Source organism: Camellia sinensis, chromosome 8 (assembly GCF_055761805.1).
Source record: "Camellia sinensis isolate YWXY chromosome 8, ASM5576180v1, whole genome shotgun sequence".
NCBI lineage: Eukaryota > Viridiplantae > Streptophyta > Magnoliopsida > Ericales > Theaceae > Camellia > Camellia sinensis.
The window spans coordinates 140,774,734-140,798,862 of NC_138968.1; the positions used below are offsets into that span (position 1 = coordinate 140,774,734).

Genomic DNA, 24,129 nt, shown 5'->3' on the forward strand with positions numbered 1-24,129 from the left:
GACCGACTACATTGACATATGAAAACAAATACAATGAAAACATAGCCAAAACAAGCCCCAAGTAGAGAACAGTTCGTGGAATTGATTCACTCAGTTCATATTTCATGCTTCAGAAAGCGTTATATTAAATTACAAAGCAATATACTTTTGTTGTATTCTGTTTAGCAAAGTATTCTCTCAACAACTAAAGGAAGGGTCGAACAAGAACCAAATGAATATAACTCATTCATGCAATAGAACAAGCCACAAAATAGCAAACTAGTTCTATATAATTCATATTTTTTATTATTTACTAATTCCATTGCACTTAAAAATCCCAGTTACACAGTCGTGTGATCAATATGAATTTTACACATCTTACATAAAATCTAAATATTTATTGTATATGTTCAATAAATAAATTTTGAGTACATGAATTACATTTAACAATGGAAAATCTAGAGTATCAGAATTTACTGTTTATTTTTCGTTGTTTGACACAGCCTTGAGAAGTTTAAAGGTGGGAAGTTTACCAGCACCCCTTCTTGAGTGCTCTCTCAATCCTCGAGATGCTGCTGCAGCTCTTCGTGCTCTCTCTTTCACTTCGTCCTCTGCAACCACCACATAAAATTTTAAAGTACAAAGTGTTGGCCATATTTTGAGGCAATTTCTGCTGTGCATATGATTTGTATTAATGTAGAAACCATTCAACCATCAACATAATTTACTTCATTACTATAGTCACCACAATAATAAGCATCCAAAGTACCAAAATTTATTTCTGTTCTACTAAATGCACTCGGGTAGCACATTTACAATTCCAATTTTTTATTTTTTTTATAGTATTTCCAATGAACACTAAAGATTCAAGCGCCTCGAGTTCTAGCCTCTTTGGATCTTTACAAATGCTAAAACTGGTGACAATACTGTGTGGAAACTATAAAGCATAGACACGGACATGGAACACAATGATTCTCAATAAATTATGATACGAACGCAGTGGGAATATGGCAAGAAATATATTTTTGTTTACTATTTATATTAATAGAAATTTAGGATACATAGATATGCGAGGCATATGGATACATACGTGGGTGTTTTTTTCTTCCCCCTCTACTTTTTCTCTCTTTAATTCAATATATTTGACTTCGTCACCAAATCAGCTTCCTAAAATTATTTAGTAAAAAAAAAAAATAAACGATAAAGGTGTCCTGAAGAGTGTCCAATCACAAGACATGAGTGTCTATAAAGCATCCTTGGCATATTCTACAAAAAGATTAAAAAAAATTGAACGCCATGTGGCATGTCAAACACGTTGACACCCGTGTCCTACCTGTCAGACATCGACAAAACACCAATCTTGGAGTGTGGTGCTTCTTAGAAAATAAATCATACAGCATTAACCTTGCATTCCTTGCTACTATCTATCCTAAACTTGGCCAAATTCAAGCATAAAGCTGCTTTAAACATCAACTTCTACCTTCTCACTCAAAAAAAAAAAAAAACGTAACAGTTGAGCCTTTCCCCAATATTTATAGGGAAGCTTTCATTAGGCTCAATCCTTCATCATCAGTCATCAGACATTTGTACTTAACAAAATATTTATATCAGAATAATGAGTAGAATGCTACAAGGAACCCTTCCAAAATTTTAAACATTAGGACTAATAAATTAGCAATTTTCTTTATTGATACCTGTACTTTGATGGTCTAGATAGCCCCAATATGATTCAGTTTGATCAGAAGCATTCTGCTTCATCATCCTCACTTTAGCTTTCTCCTGGACACAATGTATAAGCCATTTGTCAAACCTAACACCGATTTCAGTTATAATAACAGAAATCAATGAATATAACAAGTATACCAGCCCAATGATTACAAATATGAGCAGCATTAAAAGATCAAACTTGCTATAGACAATATATCCAAGGTCAAAACATAAAGAAAATCGTTGGTATGGAATATATGTCTCAACTGGAATGCCATCACTCTCTTGCCATTCCATGTTTGTGTCTTATTTAGAATTTGCTTCCTTAATACAAAAATTGTTTCTATTTACTAACTTGGGGCGAGCTCCTGGAACATGGTCTCACTTCTCGAATATTTTGAAAGAGCAGTTGTCACTTCTCAAATTACACACCCCTATGCTCTTCCTTTTGATTTGTAGTTCAATATGAAATAGTTTCATTGGCAAATTTTGTTCAATTAAAATTTGTTCTTTTATCTTGGGAATCTTGTAATTATTGTTCACATTTTTTAGTCGAACATGATATATTGGTCACATTGATTGACCGAATAGAAGCTAAGTCATACAGATCAGCAGATTTAGCACCATGACATGTGCACTATATCTAGGAGGTATAGAAAAGTATCCTCACTCTAGGTACTGATGGAAAATTAAATTCCACTGATGAGATGTATGGGAATGTAATCCCAATGATGTATTTTGAGAATGAATTTGGAAGTACAAACACACTAATTTTATTTATGAATTTTGTGGATACATGTAGTATCTCTCTATCTCATCTCATCTCATAATCTAAAACTACAACATAAATCATCTATTTATAGTACTAAGCCTCAGGTGTGAATCCTTGATGGCTGTGAGATGTAACCAACTCAATTCCCATGTTTTTCATATTTGCTTCATGGTGAAGCTTTTGACAGTCAACAATAGAGGGCTTCTGTGAAGCTTCTCCTTCTTCTTCATCCTCTTTTTCAATCGTCTTCAACTTTCTGCAAGCTTCTAGCGTCCATTTCATGATAAAGCTTCTTGTAGATGATCTCATGGTTGAGGCAATCATCCTTGATGGAATTGGGTTTAGATTTTTCAACGGGAACTTTAAGTGATTTCACAGAACTTATATATGTTACTGCTGGAAGTATCCGATGGATGGCCAAATTACTAAAAAAAGCTAACGGAATTTTCTGGGGACAGAAGGTTATTCAGATTGACAAATGAAATTCTAAGCAATGTAGCTTAACCATGCATTGCTAATGAATAAATAAGATAACAAGAAAAGGTTTTTATAAAAAGCCCAAAAAATAAAACTAATGCAAAAAATTGAGACACCAAATAATAGCTGAAGTACAATACAGAAAAACCCACAAAATAAAAAATAAAAAATAAAGAAGGAAAGGAATGGAAAGAAAATGAACAAAGTAGAAAAAGAATAAAAAAATATCAAAGTTCTTACCAAGATTTTAGCTTGTCTCTTTTCCCATCAAGAGGTTGCCTGCCACATTTGGAATAATTTGATGAAAAATAGAAATCAAATATATTAATACTGAAATATTAAAGTAAGCTAGCAGTTTAATTATAATCATCTAATAGATCTTAAAACCTAAGATAAAACTTAGAGATATATCTTCATGAAAGGTCTCCTGCCAGAAAACTTTCCAAGAGCTAGTTAACCAAGAAGTCCATCATTCAGTTCATCCATAGGGGGAATGTACAGCGTCCAATAAAGAATTGAGGTCTTACCATTCTAAAAACATCCACCTAAGAAGGTCCCAGTCCTAAAAGCATCAGTGCAACCTGATTGTCATTAATGAAAACTATCAATTTATATCTATTTTAGTTTTTACTTTTAATGAACCAGACAAATGAAACAAAGCAATCATGCACAGTACTTGGGCATACTTTTATTGTGAGGTAAAGATTTTTGTTTTTTTATTTACAAAACAAAAACAAAAACAAAAAAAAAGTACCTGATATATATTAGAAGAGAGATTTTGAAAGATTATTTGGTCTTTTTAAGATGTTCTGATGAATTTAAATCAATAGAAGAATATCAAGCAAGAAAAACTAGACCCTCTAGTCCCTAATATAAAAAATGCAACTCAAAGCTACCCTCACTTTAAGGTAAGCAAGCAATTTAATTATATTTATCTAATACATCTTCTTAAAACCTAATATAAAACTCAGAGATCTTCATGAGAGACAAGGCCTCCTGCCAAAATACTTTTCAAGAGCTTAATGAAAACTGCCAATTTATAGTACATCCGTAGGGGGAATGTACAATGACGAATAAAGAATTACGGTCTTACCATTCTAAAAGCATCCACAGAACAAGATCCCACTCCTGAAAGCATCAGTGCAACCTGATTGTCATTAATGAAAACTGCCAATTTATAGCTATTTTAGTTTTTATTTTTAATGAACCAGACAAATGAAACAAAGTTGTCATGCACAGTACATGGGCATACTTTTATTGTCAAATAAAGATTTTTGTTTATGTTTTTTTATTATAAAAAAAGTACCTAACAAATATTAGAAGAGAAGTTTTGGAAGATTGTTTGGTCTTTTTAAGGTGTTCTGACGAATTTATACCTACAGAAGAATATCAAAGCAAGAAAAACTAGTCCCACTAGTCCCTAATATCACTGAGAGGAACATATTAAATCAATGAAACTTCACCCATAAAGCTACTCTTACTTTTACAAGCTCACACAGTTCACCCAAATTCGGTTGATGGCCATTAAAGATGCAATCATTTCTATGCTTCCAAACAGACCAAATACTGCTATAGGAACAACATTCCAAATCTACGATTCCAACTTACTAAACTTAAACCCCAGCCACCATTGTGGTAAGCCTTCCACGGACGCTAGTGTTACCCAATGAAACCAACACCAACTGATCATTTCAGACCAAACTTTCCAAACAAAAGGGTAGAAAAGCAGAATATGATTCAGAGTTACGGCATCAGAATTACAAAACATAGAGGTAGTGTTAGTGTCAGGATTTTGATCCTAACAAATTTAATGAGTTATGTTTTGGCAATACCATTCTTGACAAAATTTAATATCATGATTATTGATTCAAAGTGTTTTTGTTTTTTATCTGCTGGTAAGTCATGTTCTGGATGTTTATAATCATCTTGGTTATTATGCCTCATAGATAATACGATATGGGTTGAAAAATATGAGAGATTTTGGTTGATTTTGTTGACATAAAATGGGCTAACTTTTTCTTGATTTTGTTTAGTAAAAAATATAATCTTTGTTGATGATTGTGTCTTGCATACAAGCATGTGCAAGTGATGAGTCTTTCCAGCCTAAAAGAAGGTTGGTTGTCTATAAGCTAAGGAGGCAGAACATGGCTAAAATTTTGGAAGAAAGATGAAACAAAAAGTCTGCAAAGGCTGCTAAGCATGCATGTGTGATCAAGCCAGCAAGCGTCACCATCGCGCCCGCAATGTTCCTTATTCGCTCCCGTGATTTGCAGCTTCCGAAAGACACACTCTCAGTATCTTCTCTGCAACCCACGAAGGGAGCTCATGCTAGCAACCAACCATGACCACGTCCGCGATGAAAATGTCCACGCCCTCTAACGTGCCCTGCCTCAGGCCTATTTAAAGGACCCTCGGCAAAATTGTTTGGGCATCTCTTTTGTATCTCTCATCTCTATGGTGCTTCTTTTGTGTCTCTCCCAGCACATTGTCTACATCTCTCATACCTCTCTAGAGCTCATATTGTCAAAAATATAGAGAACTTATTTTTTAGAGAAATATATTTTGAGAGAGTTTGTTTTTAATAGAGGATTATTTTGAGAGTGACCTTGTAGTGAGAATTATTTGTATCTCTCATTTTCTTGATGATTCATTAGTTCACAGGAGCTTCAAATATAATCATCAAGTTGTAAAAAGTTCTTCACAATCTTTCAAAGGTGAACCTTGTTGGTGGATTCCAAGATTATAGGTTTCAGTGGATTCCAGAGTCATTGGCATCATGGCGATTCAACAACCATAGCAGATATCCAGTGGAGAATGTGGAGGTACCTGTAGATTGAGCAAAGTTGTGTGCTAGTGAGTGAACTCGTGCTTGGATTGGCCTTTGTAAGATATCTCATGCACTATCTTTCTTGGTAGATTTCAATTGTGATTTTTATCACAAATTGGTAGATTTCAATTGTGATTTTTTCACGTAAAAAATCTTGTGTGTTGTGGATGTTTGTTTTTACTCTCTCTACTATAATGGTAGCATAATTTTTATTAGATTGCCTAAATCAATAATCACGTTAACATGGGACGCATTTAGATTTTCTAAAAGAATTTTTCAATAAATCTAGATTTTTCAGTTAGCATCCAAATTCAGCACACCAATTCTTTGCAAAAACTCTGAAGCCTTAATTCTTCCTTTGCATGCTAATCAAGCAAAAAAATTGAGCTTTATGAGGAGTGGCATAATGCAATAACATCCCAGGACAAGAGACCTTCAGACCACGGGCAAACTCAGACCACATAAAGACTGAATGCACCATAAACTAGCCTAAGGATGAGGCAGCCCATCTAATGTGATCAGCAAAACCAACTCTTAAGTAATGGAGCTGCACACAGCAAACCATAAAGTCTGACCACCTCCTTATGCTCCCAACCAAAGTGAGATCTTCTAAAGCATAGATTCCAGTTGCTTGAGTTGTCTGTCCTCTAGATAAACATCCTCAAGGATCACTCATTATCTGTTGAAAGGCTAAAATGTCTAGGAAACTCATCTTTAAGGCTAACATTCCCAAGCCATTTATCAATCCAGAAGCGAATTTTGTTGCCATCACCTACCACATCAGTATTGGCAAGAAAAAAAAGTTGAGTAAATTAGGATTGGAAAAAGGAATAGAACTAATACCACTCCAAATCCTTGAAAAGGCAGAATTAGCTCCATAAGATGGGAACCATCTACCTCTCTCAACTCTGTAAATGCTGCAAATCAAACGTTTCCATAAAGCATTGTCTTCAAATCCAAATCTCCACCACCACTTCTCCAGCAAACAATCATTTACATCTCTAATTCTTCTAACTAAAACCCACCTTGTTCCTTGCTTGTAGACACCTCCTGTCAATTGAACATATCAACATTTCTTTTTAACTCTGCGTCCCCCCACAAGAAAGTTGCTAGAAAAGGAGCATCATTACTCAAGAAACACATCCCGATAAAGTTCACATGCCTTCCAATCTATTTATACAATCTTCAATGGTAATGACATAATGAGACAAAGTCTTCCTTTTGCAAATATTCACAAAAATATCCATGAATCTTAATTAGAATTCAACCTAAAACATAAAATAAAAGAGAAGTAAAGGGATGAGTTTTACATATCTCAGTAAATTAATGACTTGAATTATGGAATCATGAATGGGCATAAATTACATATGATGCAAGGAAGGCAGATACCTATTATAAATAATTGGGTAAACTTCACTTTATCCCCTGTGGTTAATGGATTGAAGTGCACAGTTAACACTATTAACAGTAGACGTAAGAAGACTAATTTTCCCTTGTGTATATATAACATTGTTTACCATTTCACTTCAAACAATCGTGCATTTGAGAAGAGCAAAGGTTGTGTGGAGAGAACTTAGGGTTTGATTAAAGAAATTAACGTTTGGATTGAACAAATTAGTGCTTAGATTTGATAAAGTAGGGCTTCGATTCGATTCAACAAGTTAGGGGTGCGAAGTTACTGATTTGGAAGCAAACGAAGCCCAAAAGTTCAAGAAGAACAAGGCTGAAGGTATTTTTTCGATCTTTTCTTTTTATTCTGTATTCGATTCGCTTCGATTTGCTCTTATATATATATATATATAATGTTAGTTGATGTAGTTTTTTTGCTGTATGGTGTGGCCCCCTATGTTTTGTATATTAGGGTTTCTGTGCCTTGACATAAATATAAAAAGTTACTTAATTTTTGTCGATGTTACCCCTTTTTTGTACTGTTAGTTGTTCACTTTTTCTGATGGACACTGTGTTCGATGATGTTGTTCTTATGTTATTGCTATTTGCTATTTGCTATTTGGTTGTTTGTTTATTTGTAGTGGATGATAATAATGATTTGTTTTGTTTTTTTTGTTGTCATTGTGTTTTCTGTTAAAGTGGGTATGCCTGAAAAGGTCAAAGTTCCTTCTTTTATTATTCATTTACTGATATTTAATCAATTATATAATGTTTTTTTATGTGTTGTGGTCCCAGTAGAAACATGAATTGGTTTTTTAGGATATATTGTTGGGCATTCTATTACTTTATGCTTTTCATGTAGTTTAGTTTTTGTTTGTTTGCTTATGGTTTACTTCAACTTTCTTTTTTTCTTTTTTCTTTTTTCTTTTTTTTTTTGTTATTCTTTTTTGTTTTGTGCAATCTGTTTTAGGATTAGGGATTATTCATTCATTATTTTACTTTATGTTGGTTACATGCATGAATATTTTGTTTTGTTTAGGGTTTTGGTTGTGGTCTCAAACAATTTCATTACTGTTGAATACATCATGAGGGCCATTTTGTGTTTCATCCACAAGTTGTTTATGAGAGTGGTAGGGTAAATGAAGTTATTAACTGTGACCCTAACAAGATATCCATATTTGAGTTAAGGGACATTTATTATGACCTGGTTGGTGGAAAAGGAGAAAACATAGATATGTATTATAAATGGCTTGGTTATAGTTTAGATGTTGGGTTGAAAACAATTTATAGTGATGTTAATGTGATGAAGATGCTTTACGCTTATAAAGATTTGGATTATGTAGTAGTTTATGTAGAGATGGGTACAAATCCTATTATGGTTTTGCCATCCAATGGTGAGTTGTTGTCAGATCCCAATGGTGCACAAGGGTAGACTAGGGTGTAGAAGAGAGAGGCAATGGTACACATGAGAAGGTGTTGCAAATTGAGAGTGTAGAACAAGGTGGTAATGGCATAGGTGGTGCTGACACCGACATTATTAATATAAACTTGTCTGATATTGAGATCATAATTGATGGTTACATTGGGAATAAGTCAGATCATGAAGAGGTAGCTAAGAGTGAGCATGTGGGTAAGGAATCTGAGGGTAGGGAGAATGCAAGTCAGAATCAGGCTAGGGAGAGCCAAATAACAAGTCAAGATGAGGGTAATGATACATAAAATGAGGAAGGGTTGCAGCATTCTACTAGCATTGAGTCTGTAGAAGGTAATGAGGCTAATGAAAATGACATTGCACAGAGTGGGATTTGGCTAATGAGAAGAGAGCTTACAGTGATGATTTTGAGGACTTGGACTATATAGTGAGTGAAGAATATAATAGTACTAAAACTTCCGAGGATAGTGCAGAAGAAAGTGATGACCAAAGTTGGTTTTATGAAGACCTAGAAAGTCCCAATGGTGACCTATTTGATAAAACTTCACACAGAAGAACAGACGGACCACCACCTACAGTGAATTAAGCATATGATGCCTATTGGTATTTAGATCCTGATAATGATGATGAACTGATTAGTCTGAAAGGGTCATCAGATGAGGAAGATGATAGATACCCTGAATACAAAGAAGTAATGATGAAGGATGCCAAACTTGTAGTTGGAATGAAGTTTCCCAGTCCCCAAGATTTCGGAGAGTATTTGAGAGAATTCAATGTGATCAATGGTTATGATATAAGGTGCATCAGAAATGAGAGTGCTAGGATCACTGCTATTTGTAGGCATAACTGTAGTTGAAGGATACATGCCTCTCTATTGAGGGGAGCCACAACCTTTCAGATCAAAACTCTATAGGGGAAATATACATGTGGGAGGCATTCCAACAACAAACAAGCCAACTATAAGTATTTGGGGAAGAAGTTTGTAGATAAGGTAAGAGATAATCATGACATTAACATAGCTTCTTTCAAGAAAAAAGTGAGAAGAGAAATAATGGTGGATGCAAATAGGTTTCAAATTTATAGGGCAAAGAAAAAGGCAAAGGAGGTCATTGCAGGGGATTTGGCAAAGCAATATCTCAAGATTAGGGATTATGCAGCTACAGTTCTGAGGCAAAATCCATCAAGTCACATTTCAATAACAGCTGATCCTGAAAAAACAGAGCCTACATTTCGAAGGATGTATTTCAGACTTTGTGCATAGAAAGACGGATTTATAGCAGGGTGTAGACCAATAATAGGATTGGATGGTTGTCATTTAAAAGGGATTTTTGAAGGACAGCTACTCAGTGCTATTGGGAGAGATGGAAATGACAATATGTACCCTATTGTTGTGGCTTTGGTTGAGATTGAATGTAAAGCCTCTTGGTCTTGGTTTCTTGAGGAACGGATGAGTAACATTGGGAGTGTCAAAGAGATGGTGTGGACATTTATATCAAATAGACAGAAGGGATTGGTTAAAACATTTGCAGAGTTATACCCTACAATAGATCATAGATATTGCCTAAGACATATGTACAACAATTTCAAGGCAACGTACAGTGGTTCTGTGTTGAAAGACCTGTTCTGGAAAGCTACATCAACAGGAAATGTGAATGAATTCAATTACTGGATGAAGAAAATTGAAGAAGTTGATCCTAAGACTGGAAACAAGAAGACAGTTGTGGAGTGGTTGAGGGAGACTAACCCTGCCTTGTGGTCGAGGTCACATTTTTCCCCAAGGAGCAAGTGTGACATCCTTGTCAATAATTTGAGTGAGTCATTCAATTCTTACATTCTAGAAGCTAGAGAGCTACCAATCATCTCCATGTTTGAATGGATCAAAAGAAAATTAATGCAAAGGATCCAAATTAAGAAGACTGGAATAGAGAAATACACTAGTAAGATATGTCCCAGTATTTATGACAAACTTGAGAAGGTGAAGGTGGAATCAAGGAACTACTTTGCAACTTGGTGTAGACAACTGGAATTTGAGGTGGATCATTTTCAAATGAGGTACATAGTAGACCTAAGTACTAGGACATGTAGTTACAAGAGATGGGATTTGTCTAGTTTTCCTTGTAGCCATGCCATCAGTGCCATTCAAATCAATCATGAGCAGCCAGAAGTCTACATGCATGAGTATTACACCAAGTCTAGGTACTTGGATACTTAGGCATTTGTGATACACCATGTTCCAAACATGAATGAGTATGAGGAAGGTGGCCAAAAATGGAACCCACCAAAAGCAAGGAAATTAGCAAGACCAAAGAAGTTAAGAAATAGGCAAGTAGATGAACCAAGAAATACACACAAGGCATCAAGGAAGAACATCAATGTGACATGTGCTAAGTGTTTGCAGAAAGGGCACAATTAGAGGTCATGCAAGAACAAGCTGCATCCTAAGTCCAAAATGGTGAAGGTCAATGTATACTTATGCATTCATTTATTGTACACGTGTTGTTACATTCGTTTGTGCTTCTAACTTAATTTGTTTGTTGCAACAAAGATAATCATCTTCATCTCAACATGCATCAACTTCTACTCTTACTCCTACTCCAACAAAAAACATCCCATCCAATTAGGTAACATGCCAGAAGTTAACTTTTATACTTGACTTGTAACTTCAACATAGGGTTTACTTCAACTTAGGCCTAACTTGAACTTGAATTAATTTGTGCCAAGGGTCTACTAGGGTGTCCACCAGGAGCAAATCACATTGTTCCCAACCACCTATGACAACCAATTAGGTAACATGAATACACAATTTATCTTGGACACAAGTTTACCCATTTTGTTTATGTGCCTAACTTAAATTTTTTTGCCTTAGATGTCCAATGGGAGGCAAACCTCAAAGGGAGCCCATTCAGCACCTCAGCCACCTCAAAGGGAGCCCAGTCAAGTAACATGACTATGTTATCAATTTATTGGTAACATTAACTTTGTGGATGTAAGAAATAATGTATAGAGAAAGAGAGAGAATAAATTGTATGTATTATTATTGATTGATATATTAATGTCTATTACAATGATTCATGATTCCTATATATAGAAGATGGTGAGTGTGTAGTAGGTAAGGAGTAGGTGAAGTGGAGGTGGTAGTGGTGTAGTGAGTTAGGTTTAGTGGAGTAGGTGAGGTGGTAGTGGTGTAGTGGGTTAGGTTTAGTGGAGTAGGTTTAAGTGGGTGAAGTAGGTGGAGAGTAGGTGGATTTTAACAGCCCCCCGCAAACTCAAGGGGGATAGGAACTAACCAACTTGAGTTTGGAGAGAGTAACAAAACAAGAAAATACATAAAAATAAAAGAAGATAAGAGACACTGTATGGTGGTGTCATAACGGTGTAGAGGACACTGTATGGGGGTGTCATAACCATGTAGAGGACACTGTATGGTGGTGTCATAACGGTGTAGAGGACACTGGATGGCGGTGTCAGACCGATGTAGAAGACAGTTTATGGGGTCATGTCGGACCGTTGTAGTAGACAGTTTACGGGGTTATGTCGGACCGTTGTAGCAGACACTGTGTGGTCGTGTCAGACCGTTGTAGAAGACAGTTTATGGGGTCATGTCGGACCGTTGTAGCAGGACAGTTTACGGGGTCTTGCTGGACCCTTGTAGAAACTAACCGAAATCAATGTCGGGACAGTTTACAGAGTCTTGTCGGACCCATGAAGGAGCTAACCGGAATCAATGTCGGGACAGTTTACAGAGTCTTGTCGGACCCTTGAAGGAGCTAACCGGAATCAATGTCAGGACAGTTTACAGAGTCTTGTCGGACCCATGAAGGAGCTAACCGGAATCAATGTCGGGACAGTTTACAGAGTCTTGTCGGACCCATAAAGGAGCTAACCGGAATCAATGTCGGGACAGTTTACAGAGTCTTGTCGGACCCTTGGAAAAGCTAACCGGAATCAAATGTCGGGACAGTTTACAGAGTCTTGTCGGACCCCTAAAAAGTCGCACCCTCAAAAGGTGTGCCCAATCTTTCAAAAGGCGTGCCCAATCCATAAAAAGGCGTGCCATCAAAAGGCGAGCCCAAGTCATAAAAAGATGTGCCGGACATGATGGCGAGGCACGTGAGTGCCTTGACTGGCGCGCCCGTTTGTCGTCTGGCGTCAAGTGGCGCGCGATACGCGTGGCTGCCTCGTTATTTAACCAAGGTTGATGCTGAGGCTGAGGCAGACAAAAAAACTTCTGAAAATCCTCTGAAAACAACTCTTCCTTTGCTGAGAAAGAAACTCTGTAATACTCTGTAACCAACCCGTCTCTGAACCACTCAGCAACATGGCCTCTTCTTCCCGTCCAGCTACCCAGAACATGGCCTCCTCTTCCCGTGGTCTGCTCACGCTCTTTCCAGAACTGAACGAGTCCACAAGAGAAATAACTGGTGCGGTGGCCAGTGAACCTCAACCAAACACCTCTGGTTTTGCTCCGTTGAACTTTCCGATGCGGTCGGTGGAGCAAAAAATGGCGGTGCAGTCGGATGTGGAGGCCAATCAGTATACCTTGAAGTCATGTGTGGAAACCATGACTGCGGTTACAAATTTGTCGAACCGGCTGCAGAGTAGGACAAATGAGGTGCAGCAGTTAAACGCCCAACTGGCTCTGCTCCAACGCATGTATAAGGATGCGCGAGCAGAGATAAGTGTGCTAAAGGCGGAAAACAAGGAGCTGAAACGGAAGGCCAGTTTTATGTTCCGATTTGGAGGGCCGCCATATGCTGCAGTGGAGGAGCAGGGAGTAGTGATCATGCCCAGTGGAGTGGGAAACACGGAGGCAACCCCGGCAAGGGCCGCCCAAGACGGTGGCAAGAAGAAAAGACCGGCGGAATAGGCGAGAAGAAAAATCCCACTGTTCCGATTTGTGTTGGTTGTGTTTTGTTTTGTTTTGTGTTTTTTTATTTTTATTTTTATTTTTATTTTTTTTTTATGGTGTAAAATGCTGATCGGGGTTGATCCCCGGCATGAAGAAATGACAAGTTTGTAAAATGTTGTTGTTTTTTTTTTTTTGTTTTTGTTTTGGGAGTGTTTTGTTGAAAAAATAAAAATAAAATGAAAGAAAACAAGGGAGAAAGAAAATAGATAAAAAATATTTATAGATGGATTATATGAAAAACATCAGTGCGATTGTTTCAAAATAAAGTGGGGTATTTAAAAAAGAGGAAAAGTGACTTGGAAAAAATAAATAAAAATAAGTGATTTTTGAAATCAAATGGAGGAGAGAGAGGGACAAACCCATGTGATAAAGTGGAGAGAGAGTCGGTGAGTGGGGTGCAAAAGGTGAAGGAGAAATGATGGATTGAAAATGGTTTGGGTCAAAAGTGGACACTGTTAGTGGGGAACATGAGTGCATTGATTATTTGATATAATAATAATAATAATAAAAATAAAAAGTTAGAACAGTTGGAGAGAATGAGTGGAGTATGGTAAGGGTTTCATCCAAAGCCAAAATTCCTGCAGCGAATCACTTCGCAAATCCTAGCATGAGCTTTTTCTCTTTCCAGGCTTATTCATGAATTTCCTGGTGATTTCAAGAGCCTCTGGTGGCATTGTGGCAGAGAACACCCCAACCTGGATTGTGGGTGGCAGCAACTGAGAACACCCCAACCTGGATTTTGGGTGACAGCATTTCATCAGCTTCATCCAAGACAAACATTTTGATGTAAACAGGGCGAAGTGATTGTCTCCGCAACATGTCAAACACACGACCAGGAGTACCAACAACAACATGAACCCCACTGGAGAGAATGCGCTGATCTTCGCGCACACTAGTCCCTCCAACACAAGCATGAACCTTCACACTTTGCTGGGCAAGTTCAAGAGTGGGTGGAAGAACCAAAGCTTGGCACTCAACCAAGCTATAATCTAGCTGCTGCAGAATTCCAGAGCAGAATGTTGCAGTGTTTCCAGTTCCAGACTGTCTCGTCATATGAGGTGAAGAATTCTTCTCCATCAGCCTCACACATGACTACAGTTGCACAAATCTTTGTTGATTTTATCAGCGGAATAGGTTGAGGTCCGGCGGGCGGCTAAGGTGAGGTTGCCGCCCGCCGGGGAAGCGAAAATACTAGGTTTTAAACCAGCTCTGATACCATGTAAGAAATAATGTATAGAGAAAGAGAGAGAATAAATTGTATGTATTATTATTGATTGATATATTAATGTCTATTACAATGATTCATGATTCCTATATATAGAAGATGGTGAGTGTGTAGTAGGTAAGGAGTAGGTGAAGTGGAGGTGGTAGTGGTGTAGTGAGTTAGGTTTAGTGGAGTAGGTGAGGTGGTAGTGGTGTAGTGGGTTAGGTTTAGTGGAGTAGGTTTAAGTGGGTGAAGTAGGTGGAGAGTAGGTGGATTTTAACAGTGGACATAACTAATGAGACTTCCAATTTTTTTCTCAGAGGTCTAGTGGGGGGCAAACCACAAAAGGAGGCCAATCAGCATCTCATTCACCAGTGACTAGTACTTCTATTGGACTAAAGATGAGGAGTAGTAGGTCATCCACTCAAGTAACTAACTTGTTACAACTCCAACTTTTTTGTTTTGTATTTCGTTTTTTGTAACTTGGTCTTGCCAAAGGACCTGAAGTCATTGTTGCTGGAAGGGGTAAAGGAGAAATTAATGCAACTGGAGTCAATGTTGAAAAAACTGGAGTGAATGTTGGTCTGATGGCCATAGGGAGGGGCATAGGAGGTCCTGTATATGCAAATGGTATAGTAAATACTGGTGGGAGGGGAAAGGGCAATCCTGCAACAAGTGGTGGAGTAAATGCTGATGTGAGAGACAATGCCAACCCTGCTTCCATAACTTATGTACTTGACAAAATCATAGCAAGGAGGCAAGCCAAAGAACTGGCTAGTGGGTCAAAGTAGAGCATTTCATGTCAGTTCTTCTTCTTCTTCTTCTTCTTTTTTTTTTTTTTTTTTTTGTATTGAAAAAAATTATGGTCTGTTTGTATTTGAGCTAAGGAAGGGTAGACACACACATAGATTTGTGGTTTTTGAAAAATTAGTTCAAGTGTTGTATGCAAATGTTGATGTGTTTTTGTGGCTTTTTAACATATTAGACTTGGCAATTATGGTATTTAAATGCAGCTTAGTTCTATAAATGGATTAATTTTGGGCCATTGTAATGCAGACATAAGGACCATTTTGGCATTGTAATGCAGATTTTTGGGAAGCATTGATTTTGGCTTTGGATCAATATTTATGTTTTGGTTCATTGTTAAATAGCATTGTCATTGCAAATTTGTCCTTTGTTATTATTGTTCCATTGGTTGAAGTGCACTATTTTGGAATTAATTGTTTGTTTTGGAATTAAACTCAATAGGGTAACCTGTGTTGGAATAACTTTGAATGCATTTTCATGTTGCTTGTATTTTTTGCATTGGAATGCAATAAAAGAATTCAAAAAACCACTTATTTCATAAACATAATTTCATTCATTTCACACATACATCAAGTTCATAATGCACCTTACAAATTCATTTCATATTGAACATTAACATGGTGCTAATGAAACACACAATCAAAATCACCATACATGCCTTCATCATCATGTTCAGTGCCTCCATCTTCATTTTCAGCTTCATGAGTCTTCCATTAAAGTGCAGATAGGCTCACCTTCCTCAACTCCTGGCTTCTCATTAGTCTCATCTCTTCTATAGGTGAGAGCAAATTCAACTGGGTTGCACCAAGCCCAAAAATCACAACCCCCAAAACTTGTCTTTTCACATACATAGTACAACCTACCTTTTGAAGGATTCTCGAACTCTACCACTCTAATGGCTGCTTTTTTCCCACAACGACATTTCTTACTGATGAACCTCAAGATTTGTGCTTCCCCACCACCCATACTACTTGAAGAGGACATTTTTTCTGGGCAAAGTCGCTTGCAACTGGACATAGAGAGGAATGAGAGAGTAAAAAACCAATCTTCTTGGATAGCTTTTATTTCTAACTCTAGGAGCATTTTTAGTCATTTAATTCAGAGGGAAAACCATCAGTTTATGCCCAATTGCACATTACGCACGTGTAATGCATGGGTTGTTTGATTAGATGGAAATGTTAACTGTGCACTTCAATCTATTAACTACCAGGGGATTATGTGGTGATATTCAAATGTCAGGTGGGTAATCCGCACTCGGCCCAAATCACGGGGGGGCAAAGTGAAATTTGCACTAAATAATTTAGATAATGTTTGTTTCATTGAAATGAATATGGAATGAAATGGAATGATCATTCCATCATAACATCCACTCTCACGTTTGATTCAATCCAAAAAAAAATATTTGTTGGTGAATGTATTATAAATGGAATCATCATTCACCATTGCAAAATTTGAAGGAAAAAAAAAAGCACTTCAAATTTAATCGACTAGTTCAAAAAAAAAAACTTTTGAAAAATGAAGATTGGAATAGGAAAATTAAAAAGCTTGTTTAAAAATTCAAAGGCTGCTAGTGACAATTCGGGTTGGAAACGTTGATAATAGTAGTAAGCCCCCTAAACGTACTTGCATAATAGTACTATCAAGTTTGATTTGCAAGTCTCAAAAGGAGTTCAAGGATTGATAATTTCATCTTCATTATGGGAACTCTTTATTGTATTATTCATTTCTTCCTCTTTACAGGACCCTTTCTTAGGTTGATTGATTATTGGGTTGGTGTTTTTGTGGGTGAATAATTATTGGGTTGGTGTTGCTTCACCATTATAGGACTATTTATCATGCTAGTTGTTGAAGTTATAAAATTAGTGGACTATAATTGTCCAGATGTAATTCTCTTTATATTTTAAGTCTCAAAAAATAAAAAATTGAGTTGCAAGTCTCAAAAAGGAGTTCAAAAATGTGCATGTCTGTCGTCATTGTGGTGTCACACAAGACATAATTAATTTCAATTTAGGAAGCCTCCTCAAAGAACTCCAACAAACAAAAGAACGAGAAAAACAAAAAAGATAAAATCCCAAACCAACCTAAAAAGGAAGGAAAAAAAAAAAAACCATAAAAGCACTAGATAGCAAGAGGAAAATATATATATACATATAGATAAGCAATGCATAATTAGGTAAAGCAGTAAGTCTGTGCACAAAAACCAAACACAGAATGGGACAATCCCCCACACCCCTTGTGTTGTGTCGCATTCTATGTTTGGTTTGTGTGTTCCGAGCATTACTGATAATGTAAACAGTTTTAAGAGAAATAAATAAATGGGCCCATAATAATTAAAATTTCATAATCTTCTCGTAGAGAATTCCTAGTCAAACAAAACACTTGAATACCATTGACACATGATTTTATTCCTAGTAATGTCATCCAGACATATCCTAAAGTTTAGCATTGAAAAAAAATTGTTGGTCTAGAAATGGGAAATTCTCAATAAAGTATGTTTACCATGTTACTTTAGTCCTACAAGTTTCAATTTTGCCAATTTCATCTATAAAATTTTCAACCCAAGTCAAATCGGTGTAATTTTAAATGGTTGGACCTCTAAACCATTAACGAATAATCATAAAATACACTTTTCTCCCTAAAGTATACATTACATGTCATTTTGGTCCCAAAATTTCAATTTTATTAATTGCACCCCTAAACACTATAAGAACATGCTTCATCTTCTTTATATATGTTTAGGAACCAAAGAGACAAAACTAAAAACTTAAGAAAAAAAAGGTGATACAGAATGCACATATTTTAGAAAACCATAAGTAAATATTATTACTATTGTGTTTGTGTTAAGGAATTAGACAGTACAATTGAAATTAAACCAATTTTGAGTCATTTGAAATGGGTTATGTCTATTATAATTTTATTTTCTAATTTGCAGTGGGAGTGTGAGTTGGAAGACATTTTTATTTGGAGGAAACTGTAACTGAGTTGTAAGAGATATATACTTACCTAAGCCTTTCGCTGTTGAGGTGGTCCTCTTGATCATCAATTCCAGGACTTCCACTGAGTGCTGCTGCTGCTGCATTGTAGTGATTGTCATTGAGGTCGTCGTCGCGTCTTCTCTTTGATGTAGTAGCGCTAATACTACTACTCGATGCTTGTTCTTCAGCTTCCTTGTAAAAGACGTGGACACCGACCTTCTCGATCTCTACTTCGTATACTGGCTCGTAGACCTCTACTCCCAGTTTTTCATTTTCTCGAATTGAAGAATACCGAATTAGTTTATAAAAATAAATGTTCAATTCAAATCCCTCCTCATTTAATTGCTCCATATCATCTTCCGTGATTCCCGAAAATGCACCTCGTGGGACACACCTAACCACCATATTTCCAAATTTCACAGTTGGAATGGGTTCACCCCATTCGATGATCCTCTGAGTAACGTGGCACTTGAAGCTCATTTTAATATAACAATAGTCGGAATTATCCTCTTTGAATCCAACAGCAGCGTAAGCAAATCCCAAGAACCTGTTGTTAAACCAATGTGGAGGCAACTGACAAGATATCGAAGACCCGTCACTTTGATAGCTGAACCACTTTGGAATCTCTCTCCCAGGTAAAACAACGTCAAAATAACAGTTCATTGCACGAAAATTTCTCTGTACAATAGAGATTGGTCTCAATCAGTGGCTGGCGCTTCCAAAAATCTTAGGTTTTTTTTTTTTACATTTTTTACTTATTACACAAAAATATAGGTAAGTGATGGGACATCTAACAAACTAATAAATTGACTTTTTTAGTTCATTCCAAACCAACCCAAAGTGAGGTACACATCCAAAATCGTAAATTACAATTTATATAAGTACTATTATAAGAAAAATGATTAAAAAAAAATGCATATAAACATATTGTTCAAATGGTAAGAATATTCGGCAAACCTAGTCACCACATAATATAATTTTATATTTTTAAGACCTCTCTTTATATAATAGAATAGATAGATATAAAAATAAGAGCAATGTTGTGTAACTCGAATTTGAGCTTGCGCTGAATGGTTCGAATTTCATCTTGCCGGTCATCCGGCCAGTCGTCCGGCGAAAAAGCTAACAGTCACAATTGACAAGGTGACAATCACAGTAGACAAGTATTTCACCCGGTCATCTGGCCAGTCGTCTAGGAGATCGATCGATAAACACAAATTCGGGCCATTCGGGATAGCTCAATTCGAGCTACCAAAGATTTCTGTAAAAATAAAAATAAAAAGGATAAATGATATTTTACCTTTTAATGTTTTGCCACTTTCTCACTTTGGTCCTTAAAATTTGTTTTTTCTCACTTTGACCCTTTATGCTTGAAAATTTTTCCACTTTACTCCTAAAACTATTTTTTGTTAAAAATTAAATACAAAATACCACAATAACTGCCACATAACATAAAAAATATATTCTTATAGTAATTATTAAATTTATGTCAAATATGTGAGTTATATATATTTATGCTACGAGATTATTAATGTGTCATTTTCTGTCTAATTTTTAACATAAATTAACTTTAAGAGTAAAGTGAGAAAAACTAAAAACATGAATGATCAAAGTGAAAGAAAAAAAAATAAACATTAAAAACTAAAGTGAGAAACTGACCAAATATAAAAGAAGCAAAGTGTAATTTACACTCAAAAAAAAAAAAATTCACTCATCTATATCTATCATTTTTTTTTTTTACAGGAGGACCCACAAACCACACACTGGACAATTGCTGAAGTGGCCCATTAAAATACACACCCAAACTCCCCACAATGTGGGAAGCTTGCCCCAAAACCTACTCGGGCCGGAAAGCCCAACCAAGCAAATCTATATCTATCATTCACTTTCTGTTAATCCGTTAAGTCAAACTTTGGTTTAGTTTATCTAATATAGGAGAATTTGAAAGGTTTGGCCTCATTATCAATAATCCGAACTCTTCATTTTTGTAAAATTTTAATTTATATTATTTATAAAAAAAAAAAATTTAATTTGATATGATAGTCGTAATATTTTTATTTTATCGAATTTATCCTTGAAAAAAAAGGATGATAGACATTTTTAAAAATAGACTATTCGTTTTTTTAAAGACAAACACGATAAAATGAAAATATTAAGATTATTAGATTGACATAATTTTTTCCATGAATGATATACATTAAGAGTCTTACAGAATAAATGGTTCGGATTATCAAAACATGACCTATGATGAGTCCCACGAGACTCAAATTCTCTCATGTTAAGAGTATACATGAGAGAAATTTAATCTCTTTTTTGGATAAATTATAAATACACCACTTGAGTTTTGCTTAAAATATGAATCACCCATGTGGCTTTGGAAATTATATTCCACCCATTGGAATTTCTAATTTCATAATAAATGGTCATTTTATTAATAAATCATCAAGTCAATTAATAGTTTTTAATACTGTTAGAAATATATTTTAATTAATAACTTAGATAATTTTATTATTATATAAGAATACATTTACAAATTTTATTTTTTAGTTAATTTTATTAAATAAAAAATTCTAACAATGGACTATCTATAATTTTTCAAAGCACAAAGAGTAATCTGTATTTTAAGCAAAATTCAGGGGGTGTACTTGAAATTTATATATATTTTTTTAGATGGGAGGAAATTAATCCTTTAAACTTCTCAAATTACAGATAGTTTTTTTTTATAAATATATTAATATTTCGAGACAATTTAAAAAAAAAAAAAAACACTAGAGTTTGAACCTTAAAATAAAATTAAACCTAAATTTTTAATTTTATCAATTTAAATCTTAAACTTTTGATTTGTTTTCAATCTAAACCATTTGCCTATTTTCATTAAATAAAATCAATGAAAAAATGAGTATTTTAATGAAAAGTATATTTTAGACATTTTATGTATTAAATTAAGTGTAATGAGTAAAATTTTATTTTTTGTTTTACTTAACGAAAATAAACAAATTGTTTAAATTAAAAATAAATTAAAAGATTATGGTTTAAATTAACAAAATAAAAAATTTATTTTGTTACAAAACTTAAACTCCAGAGTTTTTTTTTTTTTTTTTGTAATTATCCCTAATATTTTTGTTTCAATCCAACAAAATAAAATATGTAAATTGTTTTTGATAAGTTATACGACTCATACCTAGTCTGGAGCTTAAAAGGCATTTATTTTTAAATTTATAATTTAGCATAAATTAAAAAAATAATTACATGTTTAGGAAAAAATTTAAAATTTTAATTATTAATATTTATAAATTTATCATTGATTTGTAATTATTTTTTTAAAATTATTAATGATTTAAGTAGTTAGCTCTTATAAAAAATAATACATATAATTATCTTTATCCTTACAAATGAACTCTCCAAGGGAATCTTTTGAATTAATATCACCAAAAAAAAAAAATAGATCTAATTAATTATAGTCTAGACGAATTATAAATAATGGCGGAACAAGAAAAAAATAATAAAATAAAATATAAAATAATATTAAAAATAGCAAAAAATCAGATAAAATGCATAATTACATATTACAAAAAATAAATAATAGTAGAATAGAAATACAAGAAAACCTATATAAGCAATTAGAATTAATCAGTCTGCAAAAAATATAACAATTATAAAAACACACATGCAGAGGATAATTAAGTTAACAATAAATTAAAATATGGGCTTAATCACAATTTTTTATAACTTTTACACTATGTTTGGTTCATAGATATGGGGAGAGATTTGGAAAGGGAAACGAAAGTTAAGTAAAATGTAAATGAAATTAACTACATTTCACACACCTTTTCTCTTTCCGTTTTCAAATTCCTTTCTAAATCAAGGACCAAACACATCCTTAGGCTTATGTTCAATTTTTATATTGTCTTTAGGACTAAATTGATTCGAATTAAATACTATAAAGACTTAATTGACAAAATTAAGACTTTAAGGACTTAAATGAAAAAGATATAAAATTTTGGAGACTATTATTGTAATTTACCATACATATATATATATACAATGAAAAACGGAAACAGTGGAATAAAGAGTAGAGCCGCCGTTTCACAGTGCGAGAGAGAGAGAGAGAGAGAGAACCTGAAATTTATTTGAAAGAAATTTTTCTGTCAGGATGTTGAAGGACAGCCCGCCAAAAGTATTGCATTTGTTTGGAATCCATTTTGTTCTTAATGATGGGCAATCATCAGCAGATAGGCCATGTATTTCAGATGAAATCTCTGGCAATTCTTGAAGCTTCTTGCAACCATTCAAAACCAAGCCCGACAGCCTTGAAAGTTGATTCATGCTTGCAGGTAAACTTTCCATATTGTTTCCGCTTAGATCCAAAAATACCAAGGAGTCGATGTGACAAATGGCTGTGGGGATAGATTTTAAATTACAGTAACTGAGATCTAGTTTCCATAAAGACTTTAACCCCGACAAAGCTTCAAGTTCAGAAGCCATGGAATTATCTCTCTCTCTTCGTAAAAAGGAAGGCAAGAAGAAAAAACTCCTTGAATTAGATGATATTCCTTTACACCCTTTTAGCGTTAGTATTCCAAGCTTCTTCAAAAGTCCAAAGGAGGATGGGAGTTGTCTAATTGCAGTCCAATCTGCATGAAGCTCATATAAACAATCCAAAGCACCCAAGTCTTGCGGCAATTTGTCAAGTTTGGAGCAACCAGAAAGATTTAAATTTCTAAGATCTTTCAACTGACAAATGCTGTCTGGAATACTTCTCAAGTTTTTACAATTGCTCAGACTAATCAAACCAAGATTGGTAAGATGTCCAACTGAAGGTGGAAGTTCACTGACACCAGTCCCATCTAAACAAAGCTTTGATAAACAATTCATATATCCCAAGCTGACCAAAACGTTATCAAGCTTTGAGCACCCAGCGGCAATAAAAACTTCAAGAGATTCCAATTGAATGCCACATGGAAGACTCTTGAGACTTTTGCAGTCCTTCAAGTTCAAACAAATAAGCCTTCTGAGAACTCCAATGGATGGATGAAGATTAACCAAGCCTATACAGCCTTCAAGAATCAGTCTTTCAAGATTTGGGACCCTTGTGAAGTCTGGGCTCTTCGTTAGATATGTCGAGTGACTAAGATCCATGATCCTTAACTCATCCAGATGCTGTTGAAGAAAAGTAAAAATATAAATAAATTACAGAACACAGAAATAAATTACAGGAATCATATTGTGTCAAGGACTTTGCATCTTATTCAAAGTAATTAAAGAGAATGCAAATTCATACCATTGTTCCCTCCCAAAGTTGTTCAATGCTGCTATAGGTTAAGTGAAGTTCAACAAGATGCTCTGGTTGAAATGTTGAAGGCATGTATTTCATAGGGTATCCTAACCATTCAAGATACCTTAACTTGTTAGAAAGATATTTGAGCTCTTCTGAGAGGTGCATACAACAAATTTTGAGAATCCTCAAGTTTGACATCTTTGCAAAAGCTTTAGGCCTCAACTTCAATTGTTTTAGAAACTGAATGTCCTTTGGATCTAGACATCGTAGGTCACTATACTGCATAACTATGCCTTCCACTTCGTTTGTTCCCTAAAAACCACAAGCAAATAACAAGAACACAATATTAGAAGGCTGACAAAATTATGCAGAG

The 24,129-nt window shown here is 35.1% G+C and overlaps 1 protein-coding gene across 31 annotated transcripts in view; it reads right to left on the reverse strand.

Annotated features, from left to right (window-relative positions):
- Window positions 1-262: 262 nt before the first annotated feature.
- The window catches only part of LOC114319291 (TMV resistance protein N), a 29,800-nt gene continuing 5,933 nt past the window's right edge, over window positions 263-24,129 (reverse strand). The window contains exons 3-13 of one of the 31 annotated variants that reach the window (XM_082883603.1): window positions 23,760-24,068; window positions 22,598-23,638; window positions 18,507-19,156; window positions 16,162-16,512; window positions 6,788-6,812; window positions 6,606-6,679; window positions 4,029-4,063; window positions 3,463-3,516; window positions 3,176-3,214; window positions 1,674-1,758; window positions 576-590 (exon numbers count right to left, since the gene is read on the reverse strand). In XM_082883603.1, the coding sequence (XP_082739729.1) occupies window positions 16,203-16,512; window positions 18,507-19,156; window positions 22,598-23,638; window positions 23,760-24,068 (2,310 nt within the window). In that variant the 3' untranslated portion in view covers window positions 576-590; window positions 1,674-1,758; window positions 3,176-3,214; ... (3 more) ...; window positions 6,788-6,812; window positions 16,162-16,202. Of the gene's footprint in view, window positions 591-1,673; window positions 1,759-3,175; window positions 3,215-3,462; window positions 3,517-4,028; window positions 4,103-6,021; window positions 6,535-6,605; window positions 6,813-16,036; window positions 16,513-18,506; window positions 19,157-22,597; window positions 23,639-23,759; window positions 24,069-24,129 lie in introns of those variants that run through there. The other 30 variants (XM_082883602.1, XM_082883604.1, XM_082883619.1 and 27 more) reach the window with 30 other exon arrangements.